This window comes from Panthera tigris, chromosome C2 (genome assembly GCF_018350195.1).
Source record: "Panthera tigris isolate Pti1 chromosome C2, P.tigris_Pti1_mat1.1, whole genome shotgun sequence".
Lineage (NCBI taxonomy): Eukaryota > Metazoa > Chordata > Mammalia > Carnivora > Felidae > Panthera > Panthera tigris.
This window is the reverse complement of record NC_056668.1, coordinates 119,870,035-119,892,110: the sequence shown is the minus strand read 5'-3', so window position 1 is coordinate 119,892,110 and position 22,076 is coordinate 119,870,035. Positions and strand designations below refer to the sequence as shown.

The following is a 22,076-nucleotide window of genomic DNA, read 5'->3' as shown; positions in this document are numbered from 1 at the left end:
TTATGGCCATAATAAAATCTCTTCATTTAAGCATGCTTTCTGTTGGTACGTATAATAATAGGAATGGGAAATTGCCCTAAGACAGCTTTTATTTCCTACATGTAAGAAAGAGCTGTGATTTTTCTCTTTCTAAATTTATTAAGTTGCCTTACAATGGCCATGCTCACTTAGGCACACTGTTTAGGATCATGCAAACTTCCAAAACAAACCCAAAGAGCAGCTTACACTGTGAAAGGATTAACTACAGAGGATTTTTTTTTTGTCTGTATGTATGAGCGTGTTTTTAATAAATCACAGCCTCTCTAACTTCTTACCACTTTTGAAATAGGATTTTATTTACACAACTTTTTGAAAACACATTCACATGTAAACAAAGTCTACCTATGTGTGTTGTCAGACACTTTTACGTTCTTATGTAATAGTATTAAATTAGGAAAGCCTTTGTTAAAGTCCACCATGGACACAGCTTTGAATAGTCTTGGAAATGTAAAGAAACATAGGATATATGTTTATAACCTCACAAAAGTCATTGTCGATTATGTAAAGTTACTTAGTATTACTGAAGTGGGTTATCTGAGTTCTCTTCCCTCAAGGATTCTCCGAGAGGGGAAGGGACAAGATTGTGTTACACTAGAATGAGTAAGTGGCTGCTGCATCTACCCCAGCTTACTGAGCTGTGGTTATTTTAAAGCAAGCAAAGTATGTCAAGAAAGGGCATTTAATGTTGCTGTCAAATTGAGGACAGAGGAATGCCATATGTGGTTGGAGTAGGTACTTATATGTATATTTAGAATTATTGCATGGTATACCTCAAATTAAAGTTTTAATATATAATAGTTTTGAAGCCTATCTAGTAGTGTCAGTTGAAATAGCTTCCAATTCTTTGTCAGTTTCCCATTTTGTAAAATCATTAAGATTCTTGGAGAGGTTTGGATTTTTGGGGCTGGGGTGAAAAGTAAATAAGCATGCTTTTTTTCCCCCCTCTATAGTAGAGACAAAAAAAATTTTTTTTTTTGCTTATCCCAAGCAGGCTCCATGCTGTCAGCACAGAGCCCGATGCCAGGCTTGATCCCAGGAACTGTGAGATCATGACCTGAGCTAAAATCAAGAGTCTGCTGCTTAACCAACTGAGCCACCCAGGCACTCCTAGAATTTTTTTAAATGAGTGCAATTAAATAGGTATTTTCTGTTTCAGGTGTGTTAAATTCTTGGCTTAGATTTGGAAAAAATGGCTTAAATTACATATATTTATGGTATGTTTACATTGGAAAAATAAATTGGAGTTATAGCAGTACTTTTTTGTTTACATGTTTGTATTCACTAATAGTGTTAAACTTTTTTTAGTGTACCTGAACCAAATCTAAAAGTGAGAAGTTTGCTGAAGTAGCTATAGCTTCCACTGTTGGAGCTTTCACCAAATCAAATGGCAAACATTTACTAAAACAGCCATTAGGGTAGATTGCATATACTTTCAAAGATGATTTCATTTCATCCTGACAACCCCATTAGCCAAATCTGTTGTTACACCTATTTTACAAATGAGGAAAATGAGGCTTAGCAATATTTTAAAATCACTTTGCCCAAGGTTACATTAGCTAGGAAATGGTAGAATTGAGATCTATATTGAGCCTCCGCTCTTAGCCACTGTGTTACATTAATCTAGTTGTAGCTGAATGAATGAAAATAATTCGTATTAGAGAAGACATCTAAATTTGGACTTGTTAGTTAATGATTAAACTTGCTCTCCTACGAATGTTTTATAAACCTTGTTTCTGTGGATTCTATTTATCCAATAAAAGTAAAAAGCTTTAATAGCACTAGAACAGATCCATTCTAGAATATCTATATTTATCTTCCTTTTCATTTAGCAATCCTACTCTACATGTACAAAATGATTATAATATATTCCACTTAGGGAGAATTCCTAAAAGATAAAGTGGTCATTGTGTACGTTAGTGGGTGGGTGGCTTTTTGAAAGGTCTGTACAGATTGAAGAGCAAAGAAAAAACGTAGGAAAGAAAAAGATTTTATGTTTGATTTTATGGTTTGTATAGCTGGCTTTTATGTAAATGAGCTCAATAGATACAGGCAAGTGCTGATCAGGTAGTGGCTACTTAATAGTGGCTGTTATTTATCTTGAAAGTAGGTCAGAAGCATGTATCATTGGTTCTTAGTGTAAAATTTAGAAGAAAAAGTCAAAGTTCCTGTACCAGTGACATCAAATTAAGTCTGTTCTCACCCTCCCCTCCCCCCCACCCCGTCCCTAGTAAAATTCTCAGCAAGCACACTCATATTCTTTATAGACAGAATGCTGCAACTCAGGTGAAAGTTAATTGAAACAAGGGCTGGCTATTTTATGAAATATTAAGCAAGATTCTTATCACCTGCCCCTTTCCTCTCTCTTTGAGAGTTAATGTGATAATGAGCCACTTTTATATGTGGAGCCTGTGGTTTACTCAGGCCTGCTGGCTGGAGAAAGGGTTAATTTGTTTAGGCTCTTTTAACGCAACTGGAGAGGATGGTAGCTTTTAGTATGCATTCATGAGCTAAGCATGAACCCTTTAATTTGCTGACGATCAGTTCTTGTGCAGAAAAATGGAGTGATGAAAAGACCTTAGTCTGGATTCATTCCCTGTCAGCTTCCCATGAAGGGCATTTTCAGGAAATTCTATGTGCAATTAATGAGTCAGGATGCCCTTGAAATTTCAGTATGGGGGCACAGGAGGGATGGAGAGAGCTGCCCTTGGGCTCAATCTAAAGTCTTGGGTCACCTTTGTGGTAGGATTTTGCTGCATTGTGTGGGAGGGCTCCTTGATGACTGAATGCTTACATGAACTTTGCATATGTTTGGGCTAAGCATGCTTTTAAGATGGGTGACATTTTTGGGAGAAGTAATACCAAGCTGCCGTATTAATAACACCTTAATATATTTAATGGGGCTTTTTTTTTTTAGCTATTTGATGTAAAATAAATTTTATATAAACTCATAAGGGATATAAACTAAAGTTTTATTCAACTTGCAGCATCACTGTGAATTGGGTCTCAAGTCATGTACCAGACTCTCATTACAAAGTAAACATTGCTTCTAATTGTTTTTCTAATAGACTCAAGAATATACTGTTAATAATTCTTAATTTATCAACTTACTATAAAAAAATGTATCACCTTCTATGCTGTGTAATTTTTTCCTATAGCAGATTGAATCTTTTTTGCCAGATGATATTCATTATCATTAATAGTCTTCATTAACAGTCATAAATGGCTAAGAAATTATAGTAATTTCTTTTTTAAAAATATTCAAACATACCATATTTATGAGTATCTTTAATTTTGAAGGTTTCACTTATAACAACATGATTACAACACATGGGGGGCATCTATGATAAATAGTGGGGTTTGCACATTTGGGTAAAACTACATTTTTTAAATAAGTTTATTTTTAGAGAGAAAGAGAAAGAGAGTGCATGTGCACGTGCCTGAGCGGTAGAGGGGCAGAGAGAGGGAGAGAGAATCCCAAGCAGGCTCTTCACTGTCAGCATAGAGCCCGACTTGTGGCTCGAGCCCACGAACCATGACCATGAGATCATGACCTGAGCAGAAGTTGGATGCTTAACTGAATGAGCCACCCAGGTGCTTCTGGGGAAAACTACATTTTTAAGTCATCTCCACTGTAAAAGTCTTGTGGGTATTTTATTTTATTTTTTTAAGATCTGGTTCAAGCTAATTTGAAGTTTGCTATAGAGTTAACATTTTAATCGGTGTTGTCACTATTTGTATTTATAGATCCAGTAACTGAATTTGATCATGTCTTTGTATTTTTTTATTTCGTCATTTTTTTCCTTTTAATAAAATCTTTTAAGTGTCTTCAGTTAATAGTTCAATTTGAATGCTGCTGTTGAGGGACGCCTGGATGACTCAGTCGGTTGAGTGTCCAACTTCGGCTCAGGTCATGATCTCACACTTCTTGAATTCGAGCCCCACATCAGGCTCTGTGCTGACAGCTCAGAGCCTGGAGCTTGCTTCAGATTCTGTGTCTCCCTCTCTCTCTGCTTCTCCCCTGCTTACACGGTGTCTCACTCTCTCAAAAATAAATAAAGATTAAAAAAAAATTTTAAAGAATGCTGTGGTTGACACACTCAAAAAGTTTGTTACAGAAACTTGGTTTCAGTAGCTTTACAATTTTTTTTTGACTGATAAATTCTCCCATACTTCACAACTAACTGAAAATTTGGATACTATAAAATTAAACTAAACTGAGCAACATTAATGCTCCCATTTTAGTGATACTGAAATTTACTGTCATATGCCTGAAAATAAAATGAGGTGCTAATGAAGAAAAAAATGGAATCACCTATTCTTAATTAATATTGTAATTTTTCTCCACTGTCTTTCTTAAGAGTTTAAGTTGGCCAAGGTGAATTTGTTGCTAAGGATTCATGAATTACTCTGGTATTTATATACTATTTCATTTTTATTTATTTATTTATATTTATTTTTTTAATATAATTTATTGTCACATTGGTTTCCATACAACATCCAGTGCTTATCCCAACAAGTGCTCTCCTCAATGCTGATCACCCACTTTCCCTTCTCCCCCACCTCGCCATCAACCCTCAGATTGTTCTCCTTCCTTAAGAGTCTCTTATGGTTTGCTTCCCTCCCTCTGGGTACCTTTTTTTCCCCCTCCCTCTGCCCCATGGTCTTCTGTTAAGTTTCTCAAGATCCACATATGAGTGAAAGCATACGATATCTGTCTTTGTATGACTGACTTATTTCACTTAGCATAATACCTTCCAGTTCCATCCACATTCCTGCAAATGGCCAGATTTCATTCTTTCTCATTGCCAAATAGCATTCCATTGTATATATAAACCACATCTTCTTTATCCATTCATCAGTTGATGGACATTTAGGTTCTTACCATAATTTGGCTATTGTTAAAAGTGCTGCTATAAACATTGGGGTATGTGCGCCCCTGTGCATCAGCACTCCTGTATCCCTTGGGTAAATTCCCAGCAGTACTATTGCTGGGTCATGAGGTAGTTCTGTTTTTAATTTTTGAGGAACCTCTGTACTGTTTTCCAGAGTGGCTGCACCAGCTTGCATTCCCACCAGCAATGCAAAAGAGATCCTCTTTCTCCTTATCTTCGCCAACATCTCTTGTTGCCTGAGTTGTTAATCTTAGCCATTCTGACAGGTGTAAGGTGATATCTCAGTGTGGTTTTGATTTTTATTTCCCTGGTGAGTGACGTTGAGCATCTTTTCATGTGTCTGTTTGGCCATCTGGATGTCTTCTTTGGAAAAGTGTCTATTCATGTCTTCTGCCCATTTCTTTACTGGATTATTTGTTTTTTGGGTGTGGAGTTTGGTGAGTTCTTTATATATTTTGGATACTAACCCTTTATCCGATATGTCATTTGCAAATATCTTTTCCCATTCCTTGGGTTGCCTTTTAGTTTTGTTGACTGTTTCCTTTGCAGTGCAGAAGCTTTTTATCTTGATGAGGTCCCAACAGTTCATTTTTGCTTTTAATTTCCTTGACTTTGAAGATGTGTCAAGTAAGAAATTGCTGTGGCTGAGGTCAAAGACGTTTTTTTCCTGCTTTCTCCTCTAGGGTTTTGATGGTTTCCTGTCTCACATTCAGGTCCTTCCTCCATTTTGAGTTTATTTTTGTGTATAGTGTAAGAAAGTGGTCTAATTTCATTCTTCTGCATGTGGCTCTCTAGTTCTCCCAGTACCATTTGTTAAAGAGACTGTCTTCTTTCCATTGGATACTGTTTACTGCTTTATCAAAGATTAGTTGGCAATGCATTTGTGGGTCCAATTCTGGTTCTCTATTCTATTGCATTGGTCTGTGTGTCTGTTTTTGTGCCAATACTATACTGTCTTGATGATTACAGCTTCGTAGTAGAGGCTAAAGTCTGGGATTGTGATGCCTCCCATTTTGGTTTTCTTCTTCAATATTATTACTTTGGCTATTTGGGGTCTTTGTGGTTCCATACAAATTTTAGGATTGCTTGCTTTAGCTTTGAGAAGAATGCTGGTGCGATTTTGATTGGGATTGCATTGAATGTGTAGATTGCTTTGGGTAGTATTGACATTTTGGCAATATTTGTTGTTCCAATCCATGAGCATGGAATGTTCTTCCATTTCTTTGTGTCTTCTTCAATTTTCTTCATAAGCTTTCTATAGTTTTCAGCATACAGATCTTTTACATCTTTGGTTAGGTTTATTCCTTGCTATTTTATGGTTCTTGGTGCAGTTGTGAATGGGATCAGTTTCTTTATTTCTCTTTCTGTTGCTTCGTTATTGGTGCATAAAAATGCAACCAATTTCTGTACGTTGATTTTGTACCCTGCAACTTTGCATTCATGTATCAATTCTAGCAGACTTTTGGTGGAGTCTGTCGGGTTTTCCATGTAGAGTACCATGTTGTTTGCAAAAAGTGAAAGTTTGGCTTCATCTTTGCCAATTTTGATGCCTTTTATTTCATTTTGTTTTCCGATTGCTGATGCTAGGACTTCCAACACTATGTTAAACAACAGTGGTGAGAGTGGACATCCCTGTCGTGTTCCTGATCTCAGGGGGAAAGGTTCTCAGTTTTTCCCCATTGAGGATGATATTAGCTGTGGGCTTTTCATAAATGGCTTTTATGATGTTTAAGTATTCCTTCTATCGCAACTTTCTTGAGGGTTTTTATTAAGAAAGGATGCTGTATTTTGTCAAATGCTTTTTCTGCATCTATTGACAGGATCTCCTAGTTCTTTTCCTTTAATAACGTGATGTATCACATTGATTGATTTGCGAATAGTGAACCAGCCCTGCAGCCCAGGAATGAATCCCACTTGATCATAGTGAATAATTCTTTTTATATGCTGTTGAATTCGATTTGCTAGTATCTTATTGAGAGTTTTTGCATCCATGTTCATCAGGGATATTGGCCTGTGCTTCTCTCTTTATGCTGGATCTCTGGTTTGGGAATCAAAGTAATGCTGGCTTCATAGAATGAGTCTGGAAGTTTTCCTTCCATTTTTATTTTTTGGAACAGCTTGAGAGGGATAGGTACTACCTCTGCTTTAAATGTCTGGTAGAATTCCCCAGGGAAGCCATCTGGTCCAGGACTCTTATTTGTTGGGAGATTTTTGATAACTTATTGAATTTCTTCACTAGTTATGGGTCTGTTCAAATTTTCTGTTTCTTCCTGTTTGAGTTTTGGTAGTGTGTGGGTCTTTAGGAATTTGTCCATTTCTTCCAGGTTGTCCAGTTTGTTGGCATATAAGTTTTCATAGTATTCCCTGATAATTGCTTGTATTTCTGAGGGATTGGTTGTAATAAATCCATTTTCATTCATGATTTTATCTATTTGGGTCCTCTCTTTTCTTTTGGAGAAGCCTGGCTAGAGGTTTATCAATTTTGTTTATCTTTTCAAAAAGCCAACTCTTGGTTTCATTGATCTGTTCTACTGGTTTTTTTGGACTCTGTGTTGTTTATTTCTGCTCTGATCTTTATTCTTTCTCTTCTGCTGGGTTTGGAGTGCCTTTGCTGTTCTGCTTCTAGTTCCTTTAGGTGTGCTGTTAGATTTTGTATTTGGGATTTTTCTTGTTTCTTGAGATAGGCCTGGATTGCAATGTATTTTCCTCTCAGGACTGCCTTCGCTGCATCCCAAAGTGTTTAGATTGTTGTATTTTCATTTTCATTTGTTTCCATATATTTTTAAATTTCTTCTCTAATTGCCTGGTTGATCCATTCATTCTTTAGCAGGATGTTCTTTAACCTCCATGCTTTTGGAGGTGTTTCAGACTTTTTCCTGTAGTTGATTTAAGTTTCATAGCATTGTGGTCTGAAAGTGTGCATAGTATGATCTCAATTCTTTTATATTTATTGAGGGCTGTTTTGTGACCCAGTATGTGATCTGTCTTGGAGAATGTTCCATGTGCACTCGAAAAGAAAGTATATTCTGCTGCTTTGGTTGTTGCTAAGGATCCATGAGTTACCTTGGTATTTTATATACTATTTAATTTAATTTATTTATTTATTTTGTTTATTTATTTTTAAAGATTTTATTTTTATTCTCTACACCCAATGTGGGGCTTGAACTCACAACTCCAAGATCAAGAGTCAAATGCTCCACCAACTGAACTAGCTAGGTGCCCCCAATACTATTTCATTTTTTTAAATGTTTATTTTTTAGAGAGAAAGCGAGTATGTGTGCATGTGCAGGCAAGCAGGGGAGGGGCAGGGAGAGAGAGAGACAGAGGATCTGAAGCAGGCTCCATGCTGATAGTGGAGAGCCCAATGTGGGGCTCAAGCTGGCGAATTGGGAGATAGTGACCTGAGCCAAAGTTGGATGCTTAACCGACTGGGACACCCAGGCACCCTAATAGTATTTATTTTTTTAAATTGCTATTTAGGACTCACTACATTGTTTTTATGACTGCTGGTGGGGTTGCAGCCTGCATTTTGGAAAACATTAGTCTAGAAAGATCATACTGAGTAAACAGGAGAGTTGCATAAGGTTAATGGAGAATGGTTGTGAAGCTCAGGTCCCATAGGGATTAATAAGCCACAATAAAGATTTTGGCACTTATTTTAGGTGTGATGGAAAATTATGACAATCCTCAAGATTTTTTTTTAAATATTTATTTATTTATTTATTTATTTATTTATTTATTTATTTATTTTTGAGAGAGACAGCATGTGAATAGGGGAGGAGCAGAGAGAGAGGGAGACACAGAACCTGAAGCAGGCTCCAAGCTGTCAGCGCAGAGCCCAACGGGGGGCTCGAACTCACGAACTGTGAGATCATGACCTGAGCTGAAGTCCGACACTCAGCTAACTGAGCCACCCAGGTGCCCCTAAAAATTTTTAATGTTTTATTTATTTTTGACAGAGAGACAGAGCATGAGTGGGGGAAAGGCAGAGAGAGAGGGAGACACAGAATCTGAAGCAGGCTCCAGGCTCTGAGCTGTCAGCACAGAGCCCAACGCGGGGCTTGTGCTCACAGACCGCGAGATCATGACCTGAGCCTAAGTCAGAAGCTCAACGGACTGAGCCACCCAGGTGCCCCAATCCTCAAGATTTTTGATTTGAATGATAGGAATTTTAAAAAGATCAACTCTGGCTGCTGGGTGGACAGTGGATTAAAGGAGTGGGGCTAGAACAAGGTGGACAAAATGGCCCACAGGCCAAATCCTCACCACCTGTTTTTCTGAGGCCTGCAAGCTAAGAATAGTTTTCACACTTTGCATTTCAAGTTATTGGGAATGAAGCAAAAGAAGAATAATATTTTATAATATGAAAATTATATAAAGTTTGAACTTAAGTGTTCACAAATAAAGTTTTGTTGGAACACATTGGAGTTCACCTGTGTACATATAGTTTGTAATCACTTTTCTGCAGTAAGGCAGACTGGGGTATTTGCCCATAAAGCCTAAAATATTTACTCTGTGGCCCTCTATGGAAAAAGTATGTTGACCCTTGTATTAGAAGTGTAAGCAGCTATTATCAATAAAGAATCTATTGCAGAGTTCAGGAAAGAGATGATAGTGGTTTGGACTAGGGTAGCAGTATACATGAATACAAGGGGATGAGTATGGGAACTATTTTGGAGAGGGGGCTAAGAAGGCTTGCTATTGAATTGGCATATGGGTGGAATTGATTGAAAAGTTATTTTTCCTTTACTGAAAAAGGAACCATCTAGCCAAAAAGTAAACAGATTATGTTGCATTTTCTTCTATATATTATATTTTAAAAGATAAAAGATGCATGTAATTATTAAAAGCAACTTTAATATAAAATGAAATTTATATATTTGTCTGACATAAAAAGGCATTTAAATTGTAATCCTTGCTCTATAACTAGCTTCTTCCTATATATTTTGAATTTACTAATCTGTTTTCTACATATACGCTCATCCTAAATTTTAGGATTGTTCTGGGTTTAACAGTATAGCACATTGTTTTAAATGGCTTGCAAAGGTAAACTTAGGTGGAATACTTAGAAACCTAAACTATAGTTTCCTATAGGTTCTGTGACTATAGTATGTAATATTTCATTTGCATATGTGTGTCAGCTATCTCAAGGTGGTACTTTTTATTATCTTTAGGGATGAAATTTACTGATTTGGTTTTGATTTTTAAGTTTCCTTTTTCTTGTATAGCCCCCTGAGTATAATGGAAATAGTCTTTGAAACCTTAAAGCTAGAGTATCTGACATTTGCAATAAATTACTCTTTAAACAGCAATCTAAAGTTTTAAAACGTAGCAGTTGTTTCTGTCCATTTGCTGTACCTACAGTTTATAAAATTTTGTAAGAATTGTATTTATACAATTCTTTATACTTTTCTGGCTGTATCAAAAGGCTGACTAGATAATCCGAAAACCCTCTTGCTTCAAATCACCTAGGAATGCTAGCTAAAATACAACAAACAACCATTTAAATGAATAGTTGAGCTTTCAGGAAATTAAGGGAAACACTCAGGATCCAAAAGTGAGAAAAAGACTGAAAAACAGAGGAGTGTCCTTAAAACCCTATACCTGTAGCAAAGCTGTAGATGAAGAAAAGAATCCATCCACCAGCACTGGGAGACTACAGAGAAGCTTGTAAGTAAGAATCTGCAGATATAGTCCTGTCTCTTGTTGGCTTGGAGTTTAATATTACCTACTTGGTCCATGAAAACCTAAACTGAGAAATAAATAATGAAAAGGATTGATAGGGGAGCAAAACCTCTGAGTTATGTGGAAGAAGCAAACTTAAAACATCCTTGATGTGACAAGCTTTCAAACTAGGTTGCCAGGATTCCCACAGTTAAGCTGCATAAAGATGAGTTTGCAATGCTCAATTTAAAAATTCAGGAGACAGTCACCCATTATTGATAATCACTAGGCACAACAAATAGGATTAAATCCTTAAGACCTGATAAGTATCATATAAAAACCATAAAATAAGTATGTTTAAAATGACTAAAATCTTAAGGAAATGAAAACATAAGGAAGTAAAACAAAAGATTTGGAAAGTAATCCAGTAAAACTTAGAGAAAAAAAAAGTCATTAAAAAAATAAATGGGTTAAAGTGATTGAATAAGGAATAAGTGAGATTTGGACACAGTATCAAGAATGCAAGAGAGAGAGCAAGAAAGAGGAAAAATAAGAAATGTTTAGAGACACAAATTGGAATGAGATGATCCAACATAATGTGTGTGTGTGTGTGTGTGTGTTTTTTATGTTTATTAGAGAGAGAGAGAAAGCACGCACATGATGGGGGGAGGGTCACAGAGAGGGAGACCAAGGATCCGAAGCAGTCTCTGCATTGTCCCATGAACCATGAGATCATGACCTGAGCCGAAGTTGACGCTTAACCAACTGAGCCACCCAGATGCCCCTCCAAAATAATGCTTAATGGAAGTTCCAATAGAAACAGAGTAATATGGAGACAAAGTAATATTTGAAGAGATAATGGCTGAAAATATTGCAGAATTAATGAAGGGCAGAAGTCCTTAGATTCAGCAAGCCTAATGAGTCCCTAACAGGATAAATAAAAAATTAATCCTCCCCTAGACACCTCATGAAACTAAAAAAAATAGAGTTTTTATGGGTAGCATTTTCCTACCACTAAGATATTGAAATAAATTCACCTTAAATAAGGTTTAAGATGTTACTTTCCAGTAACAATCTGAAATTTTCACTGGTCTATCTGTATATTCACTATTCATCTTGTGACTAAGAGCTTCACTTTGTGAAGTTTTTTTATAAGTTTTTGCCATGGAACATTAGTATCTAAATATTAATTAGCAGTGCTATGAGGAAAATATTTCTTTTCGCGACTAGTTTTCTTATTGAGGAATCTAATGAAATATGCCATCAAATAACTACCATTCAACTTCTTCCAAAATGTGTGGGAACTTTAAAGTCATTGACTAAAAATAGTAGCAAATCTTTGAAAAGTTTTAACAAAAATCTGTTACTTTTCCTTCTTGTCCACTCATTTAGTTCACTTTTAGGATTTTTTCTTTCTGTATCATGAAATTACTCATTTCTTTTTCCTTGTGGTTTCCATTCTGATTGTTCTTTTCCTGTTTATTTTTCGTACACTTTTGAGGAAGAACTATATTTGCAAGTCACTTAAAATAGTTTATTCCTCCTTTGTTTCAGAAGTTAAACAAAACCCACCTTGCTTTATTTAATTAGCCCTTCTTTTTTTTATTTATTCCACCTTATTATTATATTACTGCACTAGCTAGTCAACAGATAAATATAATGGGCCCTCGGTGAAAATGATTACCTCCATAAATAATCTCATTTACCCTGTTGGGTCAACTGTTTTGATGTGGGCTGGAGTTAGGCGGAAGGTAATCTGCATGCTCCCAACACGTCAAACTTCACTTTGAAATATTCTGACTTCAGCCCTTACCAGCATTAATTATTTATTAATTTATGAAGTGAACATTCCCTGGTCATGTAAGCAGATGATGAGGTGAGTGAGTGAGTGAGTGAGTGTGTGTACAGTGTGTGTGTGTGTGTGTGTGTGTGTGTGTGTGTGTGTGTGTGTGTGTGTGTGGAGAGTGGGGAGAAGAGGATAGGAATCTCTGGCATCCTTTCCTCTTAGTATGCATACCTACTAGCATGTATACATTCACACTGCTTTTCCAAACTAGGTTTTCCCCTGTAAAACCACTTCTTAATATTCTATGCTTGTTGTTAGATCTTATTTTTAACCATTGTTATGTGCTAGTAAATGTGTATATGAGATGTAAAACTAAATCCGTTAAGCTTCTTTTATTTTTCTAGCTTCCAGTCTGTACTTTTGGACATTCTGTATTATTTAAATATCTTCTAAAAGTTTCTTTCCTTACTTATAGTCAGTCAATTATGAATTTTAAACTTAACAACTTTTATTTCAAACTGCACACTTAAAATTTTACTCCTTATGTTTGCAGTTGGTGTGCATACTATTTTATCAGGATATAAGTTTTTCAGCAAGGAAATGTTCCCATTTTCTTTGCACATTTCCATATGCAAAATGAGTTTAGATTTTTAAATTTTCTTTGAAATCACCAGGCTAAGTTTTTACAGTCATTCTTATCTAATATGTCTTGGATATTAAATTATGTTTGTATATTGTTATTTAGGTGACTATTATATGGTTAAAAAGATTTTGGAGGAAAACAGTTCAGGTGACTTGAACATAAATTGCGTAGATGTGCTTGGGAGAAATGCTGTTACCATAACTATTGAAAACGAAAACTTGGATATACTACAGCTTCTTTTGGACTACGGTTGTCAGGTACAAGGCTAGATAATTCTATCCAGTAGCTTCTAAGTACTGTTAGATATGCCATATTTTCTTCTTTCTTTCTAGTTTTCTTCCACTCCCCCCTCCCTTTCTTCCTTCTTTTTTTTTTCTTTCTTTCTTTCACCCTTTATTTGGTCTTGAGCCACTAAAAGTTTTAAAAACAAACCATGAAAAAGCCTTTTTATAAAAAGTGTATTTTGACTTGATTTATCTTTTTCCTCCAAATTTTGACTTTTTCCTTCCTTATAAATGTTTTATAACATCTGACAGGTAAATTATCATGACTTATTAAAGATGGCTTTGTTTTTATTACTTATGTTATTACTATTTATATTATATATCTAAAAATAGTACAAATGTTCTGGAAGTGTCAGGGAAACAGATTTTTCTGTGGCCCGTTTAATTTACAAACAAAAGAACAAAATGCTCCTGACTCACAATGCAATTTTTAACTTGACTTTTATTTTGTCCTTTTAAATTTTATTAATTTTTCCTTTTTGTCTGAAGTTTAGTGTTTGCTTATAACTAAAAGTGAAAAAAAAATTTTAACTGGAAAATATAGACCTTTCTGTTTGTCTTCGTATCAATTCAGGTAGAAAAGCAGGCATGCATATAAGTCTTGAAAGAATTCAGCCAAGAGATTGTGAAGGAAATTTAATAATATTATTTTCCTTTTCTTTTGGGTTTGCTTATGATGGGAGCACATGAATTCTTGCACTTCTTTTTTTTTCTTTCAAATAGTATGATTGTTTGCTCTGTTGGAGCTTCAAATTAATGAGGCTTTTTATTTTAGTGGCATCAGGAAGCACTCACAGAAAATTTAAAAAATATAAGTAAGTTTTATGTGTATTTTTACTGTGTGTATATATACATATGCATTACAATATATGGCACTTCCAGTGTACATGCATATTTGGAGTAGAAAAAGAAATTGCCTTCCCAGCAATTCCAGTTATCTAGAACACCCCTGAGAACCAGAAAGTAACAAAAAAACATCTCTGAGCAGTAGGTGCCGTGAATTTTTCCATTTATGAACTTTAGTCAATAGAGTACTGGAGCTCTCCTTCAACTTTAACAAACTTATAATACTTACTCTTCTAATCCATAGAGAATTAGAGGGGCAACAGAAGGGACATGAGGGCTGCAGAAAAGCAAAATGGGGCACAGTACCTCTGACTCTTTAATAAAGAGGTCAAAAGCATTACATATCTGATAATCTCTGAAGAAGTTGTATGTTGGGATGGTAATCAATGTTTATAACAATGGCCCAGAATAAGTGAGGAAAAGTTAAATTATATTCAGTACCTATTGTTTTGGAAGAAAGAAGAATATGTATAGTACTTCTGAAAGCAGAAAGCTTCCATCAAAATAGTTTAAATTTCAAAGTGAAACACTTAAAGGCATAAGCTTCAGTGACCTAGAAAATAGTTATAAAGAAGGACCCTGATGATTCTGGATAAAAGAAATATTATAGTATGATAATCATTTTTATCTTTTTACATACATGATCCTGTGTATATAATAATTCTGCAGTATACATGGTTCCTGATCACATTTGAACATCATAGCCAGCCTATATAGCTGTTATATTTTATAGACTGGAAAACTGAGGCTCATAGACTTTAATGAATTGCCCAAAGTTCTAAAGTGAGTGAGAGGAAAGCCAAGATTTGAACCTGATCTTCTGACTGCAAATCCCATGCTCTTTCCAGTTCACTGTGTTCTGTCTCAGGTTATCTCCGTCTTACCTATCAATCAACAGATGTCCAAAGCCTTTGGTTGGGTGTGATTGTGGAAATGAATAAGTAAAACATGAGGTCTGTACTAAAGGATATTAAAACTAATTGGACAATGAAAGTATAGTTGACCCTTGAACAATACAAATTTGAACTGCATGGGTCCATTTATATGTGGATTTTTTACAGTGTAGTACTGTAAATGTATTTTCTCTACCTTATGATTTTTGTAATAACGTTCTTTTTTCTAGCTTACTTTATTGTTAGAATACAGTATATAGTACACATAATATGCAAAATATATGTTAATTGACTGTTATTGGTGAGGCTTTGGTCAACATGCTATTAGTAATTGAATTTTGGGGGTGTCAAAGTTATATGCAGATTTTTGAGTATGTGGGGGGTGGACACCCCTACCTAACCCCTGTATTTTTCAACTGTACATATGAATTTCTAATCAGTTAAATAATGCAGAAGTGTATTTGATAAGTACTGAGTGTATTATAATACTTGACCCTTGTGTATTACTTTGAGGTTAAAAAGTGCTATTATGTATTTTATCTTGTGTTATGCTAGTGGCTCTCAGCTGGACAATTTTGCTCTCCAGGGGACATTTGATAATTTTTGGTTTCGCATCTGGTGGATGGACCACCACTGGCATGTGGTAGGTGGAGGGTAGGGATACAGCTAAACATCCTGCAGTGCACAAGACAGCCCCACAACAAAGAATTATCGGGCCCCAAATGTCAATAACGTCACTATTGAAAAACCATGTTTTATGGTTAAACTTTTGTGCTTTACAACAGATGTTTTGGAAACATAGAAAAGAGAAAGTCACTGTGTATCTGCTATCAAGGTTTCATGGAAGAGTGTCACTTGAGCTCAGCTTTCAAACATTAATAATTATCAATATTTATGTAGTGCTATTGTATGCTAGGAATCTTAAATATATTCTCTTCCTTAGTCCTCACCACAGCCCTATGAGATAGGTACTATTATTATTTCCATATTATAGTGGAGAGAACCAGTATACAAAAAGGTTAAGTAACATGCCCAAAGGTACAACACAAATGGCAGACTTGGAATTTGAACCCAGGTTCTGGCTCCAGGGTCCATGCTTTTACCTACTACTGAAACTACTCTCAAAAATGTACAGATAGCTCTGGAATAGGAGATGTGGAAAAGGATGTAAACAAAAACACATGCAATGTATATTTTTGAGACAATGGATAATTTAGCCTTCTGAGGAAATTATTTGGGCTGGATGGTAGTGGGAAATATCTGGAAAAATAACTAAAACAAAACTAATAAAAAGGGCCTGAATGCCAGGCTAAGGAATTTGGGTGTATAGATAGTGGGGTCATTAAATGATTTTTGAGGAAGAATGTGATGTGTCCAGTAATATTTTAGGAAAACCATTGTAGTGGCTGTGTTCAGTATAGATTAAAAAATGGAAAGTGGGGAAGGCCATAGCTTGGGTGAACAGTTTTTACAGTAATCCAGATATGAAGAGGTTAAAGCCTGAACTAGAATAGTAGCTACAAGAATAGGAGGAAAAATGGCAGATGTGAAAGATGTTATGAAGGAAGAGTTGATAGAACTTAGTATTTAAATTTGGAGGGGAGAATTTAAAAAGTCTAGGATGATTTGGAAATGTTAAACATAGGTGGCTGGGAGAAGGATGAAAGAAGTTAAGTCAAGCGTGGGGCAGAGAAATGTGAATTCTGGTTTTAGTCCTATTTATTTAGGGGGTATCAGGCAGTCTCCAATACACAGTTACACATGAAGATTAAATCTCTAGGGAGAGGTCAGACTGGAGAGATAGAGCAGTCATGGACATGGGATGATCACCTGCATCATGAAAGTGGATGAAATTACCGAGGAGAGCAAAGGGCTCGTGCTGATTCTTTCTCAGGGAACATCTATGCTAATAAAGGCAATAGAAGGAAAGGGTTCCATTAAAGGAGTTTGGGATAGTGCAGCATTGTGAACACCAAAGAAAGAGTTTTAATGTGTTGCTTAGAAATCAAAGAAAATGAAGGAGTAGAAAAGGCACTGGATTTTGAAACTGGCATCAGTAGAGTTAGAGAACATGATATGCATGGGTTTGAGAAATTTGACAAAGTGAGAGAAAGAAAACTTGAGTGGTGAAAAGAAAGACAGGATCAAGTCAGCTTAGCAAAGAGTGGGGAAGTATTTCATGTTTTGGGAGATGGGAGCTAGGACTGTTTTTTCTGTAAATGAAGGACCAAGTTCCTATAGAAGACAGAAAAACATTAAGTAGAATACCAAGGTGGAAAACAGCTTTGGAAAGAAAATAAGAAGCTTCTTACTTTGAGCTTAGGGGAAAGAGTATGGGAATTGTTGAAAAGACATTCTGAGATGGGAAGGAATATAGCAAGCACCCTCGTTAATACATAATAAGTATACATATTGAATACATTGGTATAAGGGAGGGATGGTCAAATATTTGTGAGAAATTGGGAAGCAAAACTAATGACCTTTTGTCCTAACAATATTTTAAAAATTATTTGAAACTTTTTCATTCAGAACTTCCTTTATCAAATAAATATGATTTGTGCAGAATAAGTTAATCGTAACTCCTTATTTACATGATTTTTTTTACACAAATAGTTTTTATTCCTGAAGCTTATCCTTTTAAGCATTGAAAGATTTAACATGAATCTTTCTTTATTCTTCACAAAATAGTGTATCTGAATATAATTTAACTTTACCATCATAAGTGGGAATCGTTGAGAATATATTTGTTTTATTTTGCTTTATATAATCTGAAAATATTAACGTTTGTCCTTACATTATATGGCTTCAGACTGCTCTGTATTGATAGCGATTTTGCTATATTGATATTTTATCTTTTCATTGGTCAGCTTTTAGCAATTTTTTCACTTCTTTCTACTTCGTTAGTTTTAACCTAGCTGTTTCCTTATTCAGTAAAGACTTGGAGAATACTTGGGAAAGCCAGTTTTCCTTCATTTATAGACAACTCTTAAGTCAGTATGATTGAGGCAATTCCTCCTGGGAAATAATGCCCATGAAGTTAGTTTGTGACAGCTCAATATAGTTATTTTGGAAATTTGCAGTTGGATCCATGGCTATGTTTCAGATAGTTGGAGTTGACTGGTACTTTGACTTGAAGAGCAGTGCCATTACTATAATTAGCTTTATAGGTTAAAATTAATCATAAGTGAAATGTTTAGTAGTAATGAATACATAATTCTTTTTGTTTGCTTCACCTGACCAAGTATGGTAAAAACTGAAGAGAAATGTTTGCAAAGTAGAAGAAGAATGATGTTAAATTCAAAGAATAGGCTACAGCCCAGTGAACCCTAAAAGTTTTAAGGGATAAAATAATTACATTTCTCATTAGAGTGGGGGGGTTTTCCTGTGGCAATATATAGGCAGTTCCTAATGATTGAATGTGGCCCCCAATTCTTTCTTTGGTGTGCTTAGTCCTATTTTTAGATATCCAAATAAAGTCTTCCATTTTTAGTCCTATTTTTGACATCTAGAGAAAGTGAATGGAAGTTTTATTCTTTTCGGCTACAAAGAATACTAAAGATCTGATAGAGTTTCATTTTCAAAAGAGAGAGGATGTTGATATAGATGGTTGTCAAAGACTATGACAGTTTTTCAAGTGTACAAATTGAAAATAATCGAGTCATTTTTTAAGATTAAAACATTATTTATCCCCATGTTTCCCTTCTCTCTTTATAGCTTTCTTTAAGAAAACAAAACAAAACAAAACAAAACAAAAAGAAACACAGAAACCTGATGTCACAGTTGCCAAGTATAATAATAGGACTGTAGACTTTGTTGCAGTGTTGGAAAGTCCCTATTCTCAGCTTCTATTTACTTATTCTTCCAGTCAAAGTTGGAGTTTCAAAATGAACTATAGTTTGGGATTTTTAAAACTATAAAGTCACTTCTCCATCTTGTCTCTAAGGACATTGGTGGCCTAGTTTTTTGTGGCTTTTACTTGATAAGATTGCTAATATCAATGTCAAATTTGTGCCATTTCAGTCAGCCATGTATGTTTTAAAGTTGAGAACAGAGGGCTCCCCTTATCCTCATGGTTGCATTGATGGTAATTTTTATTAGACTGAACATACCCTGTACCAGTAGTAATAGTCCTTGGCAATTTCTTTAATACATCTGGAATGTTAAGATTCTTTTGGTTCAAAGTTCAAAAGTAAAGATCTTGAAAAAAATTTTCAACTTTAAATATGGCATGGATCCATTAATAAACCCTTCTCTTCAAGCATTTATTATTTCACCAGTTTATGCAATGAAACCAGGACAGAAATTTGTGTGTGTTGTGGTACACAAAAGTACTGCTAAGGCCAGCAAATGTACTATTTATTTGGATAGTCTAAATTTTTAAATATTTAATATTACTGTATATAATACAGTTTAAATTTAAAGAGTTTTATTTAGGAATTAGTAAAAATAAATAGTTTACCTTTTTATCCTCCATTTTCATTTTTAACCTTTTTTTTTTTTTTGAAGTCCGCAGATGCACTTTTGGTGGCAATCGACTCTGAAGTAGTGGGAGCTGTTGATATACTACTTAATCATCGACCAAAACGATCATCAAGACCAACTATAGTAGTTAGTACTCTTAACTATTTATTAATTTGGATTTTTAAACCAAAATAGATCTGCCCCATTGCCATTTTTTTCTTCCCCCAAATTTATTTTGTTCTAAAGAAATAGTTTTTTCTACTGTAAGGTATTGCCTTAAAGTAAGTAGACACTTTGAAGAATAATTAATATTGCTTTCAGGAAACCTTTTTAAAGTTAGTGATATTTCCATAACTTTGTCAGTGTGGATCAGTATTTTTAGTTTTGAACATTCTATAGATAAAGTTGAAAATTCAGGTTAGTTTCCAAATGGATTTACAAATTAAATATATACAGTGAAACCATAAAACTGGAAGAAAATGTAGGTGAATATTTAAGTGATTAGGAGTGGAAAGACTTTGTAAACTTAAAAGCAAAGGACAAAAATCATAAAAAGCAATGGCACAACCATTGGCTGTATAGAAGTTAGATCTCTGAAATTCAGACATTGAAAAAATTTAGAAAGCAGATGGATAATTGGAAAATATATTTCCTATATATCACAAATTAATCTTAATAATTGACAAATTGATGAAAAATATCAAGATGAGAAAAGGACATGAAAAACATCTCAGAAAAAGATTAAAAGTTACTACTAATAAAACATGAAATACTAATTTTTGCTTGTCAAATTAGCAAACATTTTTAAAAATAATGATCATTGATGGCAAGGGAGTAGTACAGTCTCACACACAATTGGTAGGGTATTTTGGGAAGCAATTTGGCAGAATGTGTCATAAACAAGAAAGATGCTCATATTTTTTAGTGCTTCCTTCTCTAGAAGCTGGTCAGAAATGTGGACAAAAATGTTAATTGTGATCTTATTTGTAGCAATGAAAAAACCATATGACACAATTTAAACACCCCCAAATAAAAGATGGGAAATAGTAATAATTATATATATATTAAAATGGTATTTTTCAAAGAATATATACAAACCTGAACAAATATCACATAAGAAGTCAAAAAATGAGAATAGTAAACTGGGCATACAATATATAGTCCAAAGTTAAAAACATGCACAGACAAGGAACTATGAAATGTAACAAAATGTTACCTCACAGCAGTCATCTCATTGCTAAATTAAGAGTATTTTTTGTGTTACTCCTTTTTTCTTTATTGCTTTTGTAATTAGGAAGATAGCCACTAATCAAATTCTACTTTAAAAATGATATATTTGTTATATATCAAAATTTAACAATTACAACCTTCATTATTGGTGAGGAGGTAGTAAGACAAGCAGTTTAAATAATTGCTGGTTGTGTAAACTGGCTATACTCAGAAAAATATTGTTTTACAAAAGAATTATAACTTGGTTACAGATTATCTGCCATTATCTGAGAACAATGAGAAACTCTGCTAAATTGCATACTTTATCACATATTAACTGAAATATTTTACTTTAATTTAGATATTACAAAGTTTGTGTAAGCATGACTTTCTCCAGAGGAGTGTACCAACTAGTTTAAGTTGTGGCGAGAGACCAACAGGAGCAGAGAAAAAAAGGCCAAGAATACAGCCCCTGTCCAAAGGGTCAGAAATATCTAGACTCCTATTCAATTTTCTGTCACCTGTCTTGCAGTCATGATTATATTTTGGTATACTTATTCCACTTTCTAGCCTTTTAACCCCTTTACTTTTTTGGCAGGGAGTAGGGGTGTAACCTGCCAGGGTACTGGAGCAGCTGACTGGCATTCTTTTATCACCATTACCACTGTCAGTCGAATCTTGAGTTGTACTCCATGAAAAACACTTTGTACTTCATCTGTAACCAAAAGGCTTATCCAGCCTTTGCTTGAGTACTTCCAGTGAGGGCAGGATCACATTTTAACAGCCCTAATACTTTTTGACAGGCAATGTCAAATATTTTTATACACTTTTTTTTTTTTATCATTTCAGTGAATTCATTCTGTATTCTTGGCTTATCAAAATTGTCTATTGATAAATTTTGACTTTCTAATACAGGTGGGGTGTTTTTTTTTGGTAGTATGTAGATTGTATAATGAGCAATTAAATTATGAATTTTAATCTTCTAATAATGTTTTTCATGTTAAGTATGTTTTATAGGAAAACTGAGGACATTTTTCTTTTAAGAGAATAAATATAATTTTCTTCTCTATAACCAGTAATAAGGAGAGAAAGGGCTAAATTTTTAGACTTCTTTCTTATTTTTAAATAAATTCATTAATTTAAAGTCCCCAATAAATAAATGGGAAGTACGTAAAGAAACTATTCATAAAAGAAGAGGAAAACAGCTTAAGTATGTCAAAAAATAGTAAAATTTAACTAGTAAATTAATATTTCATGGTAGGTTTTTTTTGTGTGTTATAAATTGGGAATGACTGTGCCTAGTGCTGCCTAGCTAAAGTGTGAAATGGGTACATTCCTATATTATTGGCAGTGTAAAAT

At 34.7% G+C, this 22,076-nt stretch overlaps 1 protein-coding gene across 7 annotated transcripts in view; it reads left to right on the top strand.

The window, feature by feature from the left end:
- TRPC1 (transient receptor potential cation channel subfamily C member 1) overlaps positions 1-22,076 on the top strand; it is a 64,443-nt gene that overhangs the window by 1,331 nt on the left and 41,036 nt on the right. For 2 of the 7 annotated variants that reach the window (XM_042999032.1, XM_042999031.1), the window contains exons 2-3: positions 13,127-13,281; positions 19,554-19,655. The exons of 1 other annotated variant lie outside the window; for it this stretch is intronic. In XM_042999032.1, coding sequence (XP_042854966.1) covers positions 13,127-13,281; positions 19,554-19,655 — 257 coding nt within the window. Of the gene's footprint in view, positions 1-10,403; positions 10,602-13,126; positions 13,282-19,553; positions 19,656-21,122; positions 21,201-22,076 lie in introns of those variants that run through there. 4 more of the 7 variants (XM_042999030.1, XM_042999034.1, XM_042999033.1 and 1 more) reach the window with 4 other exon arrangements.